We start from the raw sequence: 12,297 nt of genomic DNA, 5'->3' as shown, positions 1-12,297 counted from the left end.
TGGTCTTTGATGACTTCCCCCACTAGGGCATAACACTCTGAAGTGCAGTGACTATGCATGGATGTTTCCCAGCACAGAATGCATATCAACTGAAATTTATGTTACTTGTTAAGTGTCACTGAGATGGTTATTTTTGTGATTAATAGTGTTGGAACAAAAAAATTATATGAAAAAAATTGTAAAAACATCATAAAAGTCACAACTATGTTTACTAGGGTGTGTGTTTACTGTAATATGTTGTTTTCCATTTTAAAATTTAAATTCCACTAAAAGGGAAAATAAACACACCGATCACATTGTATATTTAAGGGTTAAAAAAAAAGAATTAAAAGCATCATACCTCAGTGACATACGCACACCCATGTTTATAGCAGCACAGTCTGTAATAGCTAAATCTTGGAAATAGCCCAAATGCTCATCAACTGGTGACTGGATAATTTTTTTAACAAAACGGAGTAAAGAATGATAAACTAGAAACATTTATAGCTAAGTGGATGCATATTGAGACCATACTCTTAAGTGAAATGAATAGGACACATGTGTAAACACCAAATTTTTTTCTCTGGTGTGACAAACTTAAAGTGCAAATAAGGACCAAAATGTGTGATAGATAATGTGAAGTAGGAAGAAAAGGTTCAAAGGGGAAGAGGAGCTGGTGAGGGGGTGAAAAAGAAGGAAGAAAACAGAATTTCTGTAAATAGGGAGGGGTGGCTGGGGTGAGAGTGGGCAGGGAGCCAGGTCGGCCAGTCCTTGGGATTGGTGAGCATCCTAGGCCCTGAGAAAAACAAGCACCGAATATAGCCCGCTCCCCGCCACATACTGGGCACACGGCGTAATCCTGATCATTGCAGGTGTCATCATTTATCGATTTATAGCAAAAGAAGAACAAGTGGAGAAGCAGAAAAACAAAGGAAAAGAGGTGGAGACCAGTATGGATTTTGATGAGAAAGTCAAAAGAAGTAGCTAAAGCAGCAGCATCTCCAGAGCAGAAAGGCACAGGAGACCCCAAAGAAGAAGAGAGCTCAGTCTGAGCCTGTGGGGCTGAAGGGTGAATGGAACAGGTCTTGACCCCCCGTCTTTGGAAATACTCCACTCGCCTATAGTCTACCAGTGGTGCTCAGTACAGATTGTGGGCGCTTATGTGAAAACATACTCTGCACTGGCTGATGGAATTTGTCACTCCTTACCAGTAGTTTGCATTTAAAATACCACACTCTTTGGGGAGGGAGTGGTTGGCAAAAGATGTGGGAAATAAATAGGGTTGTTTTGTATTGTTTTAATCTTAGCTTTTAACAATGTCATGAAGATTATAGTCTGTGCTTTAAATTTTAGTCTTTAGAACTCCTTAGCCTTAATTTATAAACCTATTCTGCTGAATTCTCTATAAAATGTCACATTAAACAGAAAATAACTAACTTATAGGAGACAACTAGAAAATTTAATCTTGCTTCATTGTTACTTGTAATGTATTGTCAGAATTGTTACTGAAACATAATGAGCAGAAAACAGGTTAAAAGTTGAAGGTTTTCTTGTTTCCAGTACCAGAGATTGAATGCAAGGCCTTTTCACTGACCTACATCCCTATCCCTTTTTTGTTTTTGTTTTTTGAGACAGGGTCTCACTATGTAGTTGAGACGGACCTGGAACTCACTATGTAGCCCAGGCTGGTCTTGAACTCACAGCGATCCTCCTGCCTCAGCCTCCCAAGTGCTGGGATTACAGGTGTGCACCACCACGCCCAGCTATCCCTAGCCCTTTTTAAATTTTTGTTTTGTTTTGCTTTGAGATTGGATCTTGCTAAATCACTAAGTATCCTTGTTTAAGATTGAATTTGTGAGGGGTTTTCTAAAATGCTAAAATATTTTTCTAGCATCAGTAGCTGTCTGGCACATGTGTCTAATAGCTATATATTTAGGAAATTTAAATTTAAATTTAAACTTGGGAAATGTCTTGGCTATTCCAGCCACAGTGTTTGTCAACACTTCTTGGTTACTTTTTCTGGTGTACTTACTGGAAGCCAAGTATTTGAGCATTGTTTTCTCAAATTTACTACTTTTGTTCCCCTGTTCAGAAGATATTTTGAGTGGATCTAGATCACTACCCATTTTGAATCTCATGGAATTATTTCTTAGTATTAAAGTCTAAGAAATTATATATTCATGGCTCCTTAGTAAACGCAACACATCTAATATAGACAGCTGAATTAAATTTATGTTTTTTCAGAACCTTAATTATGCTGTGCGACTATTAGAATGTTTGTGTTTGGGTGTGTTTGGGTTTTGTTTTGGGAGGAGGGGTTTGGTGGTGCTGAGGATTGAATGCAGGGCCTCTGGCATGATAAACAGACTCTACCACTGAGCTACGCACGACCAACCCCCTGGGAATCTTTTTTTTTTTTTTTTTCCTCTCTTTTTCCTGGAATTTTTCCCCTTTGATTTTAATAGTTGTTAGGGAATTGATCATGTTAAAGTATGCTGTGACACCGCCTCACAGGCTGCATTCTCCTGGTACATCTTGGCTCCTAAAATGACCTCATGCCTTTATCTCTGGTTTCCCTTCCGCAAGGCCACAGCGGTCTGGAGAAGTTGAAACCTGTTTCTGCAGGGCTGGACCCATAAACAGCAACCTGGTCTGTGACAGGTTAAAAGTAGCTCACTCCTCATAAATAAGCAACAGCCCAGCCCAAAACTGATAAAAGGACCTTCCTTTCTTTGCTCTTCTCTCCTTCTGCTTCTTCTTCCTCCTCCTCTCTCTTTCTGCTCTTTCTCTCTGCTCTATCTCTCTCCTCCCACCCCTTGAATAAAATCTCCACTCTGACCTCTCGGTGTGTGTGTGTGTGTGTGTGTGGCCTAGTTGTTGAGCGGTGTCACTATTCCCTTTCAGTAGTTTCATTTATATTTGCTTACAGCTATATGTGAGGTATTAGGTACAGATAAAATGTGTTTGTATGTGGTGTTCTGGGGGGGGTTACATTTTTTTTCAATGTTTGCAAATTCAATTGTGCAAAAATTGTATGGCTCTAAGCAACCAATAAAGATAAGACTAGGAGAGACGCTATAAAGTGTGCATAGTTTCAGTAATTCCTTTTTCTTCTGAAAAGGCTTAGAAAGAAAATTATGTTACCCACTTTCCCTACACCTTTAGCCCTTTTCTTCCTATTTTACATTGTCAATTATCTCATTAGGATCTTATGTACTATTACAGTTTATTAACACCAGAGAAATTCTTCAGTATTTACGTGTGACTTATTTATCTCACGTAGGAGTATATCCTCAATATGTATCAATTTTCCTATGAATGAATCTAATTTCTCATTCTTTATGACTGAGTAATTTTCCATTTTATAGAAAAACCACATCTTCTTTATCCAGTTTCCAACTGATAGGCAAATGGGATGTTTCCAAGTTTTAGCTATTACAAACTGTGCCGCTATAAACATAGGTGCAAATATATCTAAGGTAATAAGGGAAAAGAAAAAATAGGAGAAAATGAAAAAAATGGAAATAAAGTTTTTATAAATGGGGAGAAGAGGAGGGGGTGAAGCGAGGGCAGGGACAGCGGGGGGAAAAAACGAGAACCAAGACCTGTTATGTGAAGGTACAAGATCCCAATAATGAATGTAACTGTACTGTATATCTAAAATGTACCAATAAACTCAATGAGGGGGAAAAAAAGAAAATTATGTTAGATCTGGGTGTGGTGGTGCACACCTGTAATCCAAGCACCCTGGAGGCTGAGGCAGGACGATTGCTGGGAGTTCAAGGCCAGTTTGGACTACATGGTGAGTTCAGGGCCATCCTGAACTACAAAGGGAGATCCTGCCTTAAAAGATGTGGGGGGAGAGAAGGAAGGGGAATGGGATAAAACAAGAACCACGATATATCATGTACAGGTACAAAATCCCAATGCTGAATGTGATCATAATGTATACCTAAAATGTACCAACAAACTTAATTTTAAAAAAGATAACATAACCATAAACACACTGCTAATTTAGTGGAAAGAGTGTCATCTGCTGAAACTTTGTGAAGTAATGCAGATTGACTGGCCCTTTGGAAGGAACATGTATGGCCTTCTCCAAAAACGTTGAAAACTCCTACCAGCTTATGAAGGTGACAAAATATAACTTAAATAAAGTAAAACAACAAACATAAAATTATCCCGAGGATTATTTAAATAAATATTAAACCAGGAATTCTACCACTGTTAATTATTGTTCCTGGCATATACAATAAGGGATCAATGAATTCTAAATTTTATAAAAAATTTAGAGCCAAAGCACATAGGCCAGTTTCTTAACATACATAACTATAAATACAATTTTCTCTAAACCCCTTACGCAGGAATAATGGATTTTATTTTTTGCCAGGCACTGTTCAAAGTACTTAACCTGGCCAGGTGTGGTGGCGTACGCCTGTAATCCCAGCACTGGGAAGGTTAAGGCAGGAGGATCGCTGTGAGTTCGAGACCAGCATGGGCTACATAGTGAGTTCCAGGTCAGTCTCAACTATACAGTGAGACCCTGTCTCAAACAAACAAACAAACAAACAAAAAAGTACTTAACCTGTGTTTGTGAAACTTCACATAACCTTAAACGTTTTTACAGATAAGGAATAAAGCCCAGAAAGGAAGGTGCAGTAATTTAACCAAGGTTCCAGAAGGGCTAGTCAGAGCCCAGAAGTCCTGGCTGCCCGGTGGCCGCCTCCAGTTACACGGAGAACGGGTGAGTTGACTTCAGCCAGCCACGGGCTCAGGCCACAGACGGGAGGCAGGTTGAACCCTTGGGAGGTGGCCTCCCAGTCTCGGGACGCACGCAGCACAGGCTCGTCCAGGGGCCGGAGTCGCAAGTAGGTCTGCTGGGCTCCGACCCACCCGCGCAACTAGTGTCCGCACAGCTCAGACATCACGGGTAGCCTGAGGCCGAGACAGGGGCGGGAGTGATAGTACAGCAGCAGGGAGAGGCCGGGCATGCGCAGTGGCGTCTCGGAAGCCCCGCCTCCCGGCAGGGGGGGACGTATGCACTGGGGGGAATGGGTCAGTAGCTTCCGGTCGCCATAGCAGGTGACTGGGTGTACAGGGAAGCTCCCGTATTCAGTTTTCTCGGTGGAAGCAAAAAGGCAGTGTTTATTTACGCGGGTAGTTGTACCAAAAAAAAAAAAAAAGCTGCAAAAACCCTACTGAACCCAAAGCATCAATTTGTAAAGCTACATTCAAGGTTAAAGACGATCTTCGCGCAAGTGAAAAGCTGGGTTGTGGCTGCTGCGCCGCCTGAAGCCAGGACGCCCGGTGTTCAGGGATCAGTGTCGCCACTCGGCCTCGCGCCAAGGGACCCACCAAAGCCGCTCTTAAGGCTCCCTGTCTTAAAGCCTGTACCCTCAGTGCTGTGGTGTCCACCTGGCCTCGAGAAGGAGGAGGCAAGGGGCGCTCCCGTCTTCCTCCCCCGAGGGACGGTCTGCGCGTGCGCAAACGGCAGTCGCCATGTCTGCGCGTGCGTTCTCCTGTCTCTACCCCCCATGCGCGCGCATTGTGCGAGTCCTGTGCGCCGGACCTCCGGAGTGTAAGCCCGGGGGAGGCATCTAGGAAGCGGTCCTTTCCAGGTGCTGACGGCCAGCGGGAGATGGAGGAGGCCGGCCCGCCGCGGCCTGTGTTGCGCTCAGTGAACTCCCGCGAGCCCTCCCAGGTCATCTTCTGCAACCGCAGCCCCCGCGTCGTGCTCCCTGTGTGGCTCAATTTCGAGGGCGAGCCGCAGCCCTACCCGACGATGCAGCCTGGCACGGGCCGCCGCATGAACAGCTACCGAGGTACAAGCCAGCCCTCCGCCTTCCCGGAACTGGGGATCGCAGTCACCCTTCCGGTGACGCACCCAGGTCGATGCTGGTAGTGGCGAGGCTTCTTTGTAACGCCGAGGGATTTTCATTCGAAGGTGTTTTTATCCCTTACGAGATCGCATACCCCTCACAGGATACATCCCTAAAGCACCCGTTGAGTCCTGCCGCCCTCCTTGTAGACCACTGCATGGACAGACACAGAGGGCTTGAGCCGGTGGCCTGGTGTTGAGCTGGTTAGGCAGGGGCTGGGTGCCTTTGGATGAGGGAGGGAGTATTTGTCTCCACTTAGGGAGTGGGTACCAGGGAAGGAGGGGAGCTGGATGAGAGGACTCAGCTAAGAGGGATAAGAGTGTGAGGTGCAGACGCGTGCTAAAACCTGGAGCCTTGGCAGAGCGGGGTGATAGGAAAGGAAGCTCAAAAGATTGTTTTACCCTGGGGAAATAGAGCTGGTTGATGGGCCAGGGATGTAGCTCAGTGGTGCTTGCCTGCCTGCCTCGCAAATGCAAGGTCCTGAGTTCAACCCCTGGTACCAGGGGGGAAAAGTGAGAAATAGAGCTGGTTGATTTTGTCAGAAATACCCACTGAATAGCTCACCCCTGCTGCAGAGTGGTTTGGAGGAGGAAGACGATTAATGAGCGTCAGTTAGGAGACTAACCAGGCTCCAGGATGGCGGCGTGGTGGGGCACCCGGCTCCATAGTGAGCTCAAGGCCAGCCTGAACCACGTAGCCAGGTCTTGTCTCAAAAAATCAACCAACCAACCACCTAACAAAAAAGGGGAACAACTAGACCTTGAAGAGAATCTTCGATGGCGCTCAGGTGGAGTAGTTCTAGTCTTCCTTAATTTTCATAACTTGTCTATAGGGATCCTAATAGTTCTGTTCTTCCTTGAGCTACTTGATAAGCTAACGCTTCTCACTTCTCAGTCTTTCTTTTTTTTTAATTTTTAAAGAAAAAGGATGTTTTCAATGCTTACAGTCAAGTTGGGATAGTCCAACACAGAGGGGCTGCCTCTAGCTGCTGCACAACATGGCAGAGGGCATCAGCGCCACACAACGTCTCAGTCTTTTACACCAGGCTTTTTTTTTTTTTCCCCGGGTTTTTTTTTTTTTTTTTTAAATAAGTTCTCAGACTGGGTTTGGGGGTGCACACCTGTAATCTCAGCGTTTGGGAGGATGAGGCGGGAGGATTGCTGCAAGTTGAAGGATGCCAGCTACAAAGCAAGACTCTGTCTTAAGAAACCAAAATAAATAAATAAGAAAGTAAGGCCTCACTTTGTGGCTCAGGCTGGACTTGAGCTCTCAATCCTCTGCCTCAGCCTCCATTTCTACTTTATATAGGAAATTGGGTGATTTTTTTTTTTTTCGTGGTACCAGGAATCAAACTCAGGACCTTGTGCTTGCGAGGCAGGCAGCAGAACCACTAAGCTAAATTCCCGGCCCTGTGTGAATTTTGTAGTTTTCCATATCTACCATGTACCTGATTTAATATCAGTTTTAATTTTAAAAATTACTTACCATGTGGATGTACTTGATGTCACTGAATTATACACTTAAAAATAGAAAATGGGTTGGGCTGGTGGTGCATGCCTCTAACACCAGCTAATCAGGAGCGCGAGTCAGGAAGATTGCACATTTGAGGCAGCCTGGGCTATTTGCAAGACCCTGTTTCAAAAAATTAAAAAGTAAGAGTTGAAAGTATAGTTCAGTGGTAGAGCACCTGTCTGCCTAACATGTGTGAGGCTCTGGGCTCCATGTTTGTTGCTACAGAAATAAAACAAGAGCTGGGAGTGTAGTTTGATGCTAGATGCTTTCTTAGCATGCAACTTCCAGATCTGCAAAAAAAAAAAAAAGAAAAAAGTTAAAATGGTAAATTTTATATGTATTTTGCCACAATGAAAACATTAATTGCCAATTTAGATTTCTGAAAAGTACAGCAAATCTTCAAGAAGGTTTATACCCCAGGTAGGACTGCTGCATTTATTTCTATTTTTTATTTATTTTGTTTTCTAAGACAGACTCTCACTATGTAGTTCAGACTGGCTTTAAACTCACTATGTAGCCCAGGTTGTCCTTGAACTCACGGTGGTCCTTCTGCCTCAGCCTCCCAAGCGCTAGAATTATAGGTGTGCGCCACCACTTACCTGTAAGGAGAGGAGTGCTGCTGCATTGATGCTGAGAGAACACCATCCTTAACACATATCCTTTGGCTTGCACCACCAGTGGTACATATGTGACTGTCTTAATGGGCAGTGTGGGACAATCATGCATGTACCACGGGTGGTTCAAAGCCAGTCAACAGTGATACATACACACTGTGGCCCTGTGTGAATGTGTTAGACAGAATCTTAAATTTCTAGGTTTGCCTTCCCTATCCCTTTTCGTTTTATACCTATGATGTCTGTTTTAAATTTATGTCTAATTTACACGGTAAAACCCACACAAGTGTTTGATGAGGTTTGACAGTTGTACCAAGACCTAAATCAGAACATTTCCATCTCCCCTGAAATCTTCCTGCCCCTTCCAGTTCTCATACTTCCTGTTTTTCACACCATGTGTTGTGTCTGTTGTACTCCTTTCTGCCTGGCTTCTTTTCTTATGCTGTTTTTGCAACTCCTTTTGAGAAGCACAGGCTTGGGGAGCCAGTGACCTTAAAACTGCAGTGTTCAGTGTGATTTGCAGTGGTCTGCTTTGCATAGGCTTTGCTCTTTGACCATGGTTGAGTATTTGCCTGCTCTCCTGCTGTTTGTGTTGCCTTGACAAGTCACTCGGCCTGTTTCAGACCTGCTTTCTCTTGTAAGAATTACATTGTGACGTTACTGGAAAGGAGGGCTTTGTGATATTTAAGTAGACTGAGAGGCAGAAAGTTCATGTCAGTCAGGACATACAGAGAAGATAGATATCTTGATCAGATCGATGTGGCTCCTTAATGGCCTCTGCTTGTGCACCAGGTCACCTTTGGCTCTTCAGAGATGCAGGGACACACGACGGGCTTCTGGTTAACCAGACTGAATTATTTGTGCCGTCTCTGAATATTGATGGACAGCCTATTTTTGCCAACATCACACTGCCAGGTACTGACAGTCGATCTTACTTCTTATAAACATTGTTGTAATAAGCAATGGATAGGTCACTTGAAAGAATGGAAGATTGGCATCATAGTTCGCTATTTGTTTAAACCTCAAATGATATTCTAGATTGGACTTAGACTTACCAAGACCCTGCCTCAAAATAAATTTGAAAAGAGGCTGGGGTTATAGTTAGTTCAGTGTGAAGGCCCTGAGCTCAATCCCCAGTACTGCAAAAGCAACTATAGCGTTGCAGGAGTCAACCTAATATATTTATACATAGATCCTGTTTTAAAGAAGTGGGTATACAAAAAGTTTTAAGTACTGTTAAGTTTGGTAACTTTGCCTTAGGATACTTTTTTTGTTTTGCATTTCTGGAGATTGAACCGACAGGAGCTCTACCCGTGAGATACATTCCCAGCCTTTTCTTTTTAAGCACAGTCTCAAATACCCAGGCTGGCCTCAATCTTGTGTGGTGTGGCATACCTGTAATCCACAGGCTGAGGCAGGAGGATCACAAATTTGAGGCCAGCCTGGATGACTTAGCAAGACTCAAGATGAAAAAATTTTAAAGGTGGCTGGGAAAGCCCAGTATGATAGAACATGCCTATAATCCCAGCACTTGGGAGTCTGAGGCAGGGAGTCTCACAAGAGAATTTGAGGACAGCCTGGGCTACATAGTGAGTTTAAGAGCAACCTGAACTACATAGCGAGACCCTGTCTTGCAAAAGTGACCAGGTTTTGGGGGGTGGGGGCGGGTGTCCTAAGGAGCTTGGGAATGTAGCTCAAAGGTACAGTGCCCTGAGGGCTCAGCCTCTAGTACTAGTCAATCCATGGATCAGTTTGTAGCTCTGTGATAAAGCACTTACCTAGAATGTGCAAGGCCCAGGGTTTGATCCTAGAACTGCAAGGAAAGAAGTGTAAGTTCCCCAGTGAGTTTAAATAGGAGCTGAGTTACTCTGAACTCCAGTTTCACCCTGTTAGTTGATATGTTGCCTTATGACATCCACTTTGACACAGTCCAAGCTGCGTGTCTAGCCAGGTGGTAATCCTGGTGACTTCTGGCCACCTTCTACTGCCAGGGCTCCTGCAGGCCAGGCTCTCTTGCGGGTGGTCTCGGGCCTGTTCCTTATGTGTAATCTTGTCAGCAGCACGGCTTGGACCTCCTAGGCCCTTCTTCAGGCTCAGGCCCAGCTCTGCCGGCGTTTCCTCATCCGAATGCAGTCAGTGGAAACGGATGGCTGGCCGAGCCCTCTTTCAAGGGGTGGTTACTACAGCAGGTATGAATCCTGGTAGCACCCTTAATGCAGCTACCCCAACACGCACGCTCAGCTTTTGTTATTTTTATTTATTTATTTTAACCTAAATTGAGGTCCACTGTAGTAAATATCATTGCTGTGCTTGGCACCTCTTGCTCATCCTTGTGCCAGGCCTGGCTGCCCCTGAGGATTTGGTTTCCTGCCTTACAGTGTACACCTTGAAGGAACGATGCCTCCAGGTCGTCCGGAGCCTCGTGAAGCCTGAGAACTACCGGAGACTGGACATTGTCAGGTCCCTCTACGAGGATCTGGAGGATCACCCAAATGTGCAGAAAGACCTGGCACGTCTGACTCAGGAGCATATTGCCAGGCAACCACCGGAAGAGGAGACCGAGGAGGTCAATGGGAATTAGTGTTCCTGCACCCCAGCTTCTGCTGGTACCAGTGAGTCTTTATCTAGATGGAACACTGGCTATTACTCTCGGCTTTACAGTGTCTCATTCTTGGGTAAAATATACTACTTTGTTTAAAAGAAAGATGACTCACTTTGGTGGGTGTTGCTGTGTTGAGGGACAAACATCAGTAAGTGTCACTTCATCCCTGCCCTTTCTAGAAGCATTCAGCAGGAAAAAGTAGTTGTATTTTTGCTTAGGGCTGGGGATGTAGCTCAGTGGTTCCGCTGCCTGCCTCAAAATCTCAAGATCCCAAGTTTGATCCCGTTACCAAATAAAAAAAAAAAAAATACTGTTTTTGCCTCCTAGTAAGTCAGAAAAGTTTCAGTGTTAAGAGACTTTGCATATGTAATTCAGTAAGAATTGCAGCATACCCTTTCAATGCAAAAGAAAGTGATGGCTTCCACTTTGAACTGATTTAATATTATGGTTGGTAAAGTATCCAGCTCCCAGGGACTGAGACATCCCTGAGGCAGGGAGCAGTCTTTCTCCTTTTATGGCCCCAGTGCCAAGCCTAGTGGTGGCAAACCTATGGCACATGCTCACAGTTTATTGGGCAGCTCTAAAGGTCACTACCAGTGGCCTATCTTGTCCTGAGTCTAAAGACAGTGTGTGTCAGTGAGCAAACTTGGGAATGCTTTGGTGGAAAGGATTCAGAGGGTTGGCATCCTCTTCTGTTCAGGATCAACTTTAGCCTATGAAAAACAAATGTCTTAAACAGAATCATTGTTTGCTGGACATGGTGGCATACGCCTGTGATCCCAGCACTTAGGAGGTTGAGGCAGGAGGATTGCCTCAAGTTTGAGACCAGCCTGGACTACACAGTGAGTTCAAGGCAGCCTGAACTACATAGTGAGACCTTGTCTCAAAAAAAAGGAGAAAGGAGAAACAATCATTTTTATAGAAAGCACTCTTTCTAATTTTTTAAGTCTCCCACATTTCTTGGTTCACTCATTTTGTAATGCTGTTTTGTTTCTTTCTAAACCAAGATTGGGTTTTCACAGTTACTGTGATAATAGCACTTTTGTAACTTGACATCTACACAAAAGTAATTCTAGTGTAAAACAGCTGTGCTGTGAACAAGTCATCAGATGTGAGTATGTCAGTTCTTTCTGTAAATCCATGGCATTTCCATTTGGTTCAGTGTCTTTATCTGTAGGACCTGGTCACACTGCACTTGGCGGGAGGAAAAGACCTAAGTCCTCCACCTCCAGCCAGTTCCTTCTAACATTTTGTCATGGAGTGTCCTGGAATGTTGTAGTTTTGTGAATGCACACATCCTTTCTTAAAGGCTGGGCATAGAGTCACTAACTCAAATTTAATACGTCTATCAGACTTACTTTTTGTAACTAATAGTGCTTTTGTAAAAAATCCTAGCACAGAAGAATTTAGAAAGACAGAAAAGTAGGCTGAAGTAGGAGGATTGCTGAGAGTTTGGGGTCAGCTTAGGCTACATAATGAGTACAAGGCCAGCCTGAACTACATAGCAGTAGCCAGATCCTGTCTCAAAAAAAAAGATCACTGTAGATGTAGTACTTAAATACAATCACTGTTAACCTTTGAGCTAGTTTCTTTTAGCCTTTTACAGGACATATTTTGGTTGATTGGTTTTAACATAGTTAAGATCATGCAATGCGTATGCTTTTGTATTTTACTTTTTCAGTTCAGTTTATAACTTGAATATCCTCCCATG

At 44.0% G+C, this 12,297-nt stretch overlaps 1 protein-coding gene across 2 annotated transcripts; it reads left to right on the top strand.

The window, feature by feature from the left end:
* The first annotated feature begins 4,951 nt into the window (after positions 1–4,951).
* Positions 4,952–10,724, top strand: Vhl (von Hippel-Lindau tumor suppressor). 2 transcript variants are annotated; one of them, XM_010619347.3, is made up of 4 exons: positions 4,952–5,801; positions 8,777–8,899; positions 10,045–10,173; positions 10,363–10,724. In XM_010619347.3, exons 1-4 carry the CDS (start codon positions 5,618–5,620, stop codon positions 10,563–10,565), a joined length of 639 nt encoding a protein of 212 aa, XP_010617649.1. In that variant the 5' UTR covers positions 4,952–5,617; the 3' UTR covers positions 10,566–10,724. The 2 variants fall into 2 exon arrangements, with proteins under 2 accessions (XP_010617649.1, XP_010617665.1); XM_010619363.3 differs by lacking the exon at positions 10,045–10,173 and having other exon boundaries at positions 5,027–5,801.
* The last annotated feature ends 1,573 nt before the right edge of the window (positions 10,725–12,297 follow it).

This window comes from Fukomys damarensis, unplaced genomic scaffold (genome assembly GCF_012274545.1).
Source record: "Fukomys damarensis isolate Sample0158 unplaced genomic scaffold, DMR_v1.0_HiC HiC_scaffold_24, whole genome shotgun sequence".
Taxonomy (NCBI): Eukaryota; Metazoa; Chordata; class Mammalia; order Rodentia; family Bathyergidae; genus Fukomys; species Fukomys damarensis.
The sequence above is the reverse complement of the archived record's forward strand: the minus strand, read 5'-3'. Positions and strand labels throughout refer to the sequence as shown.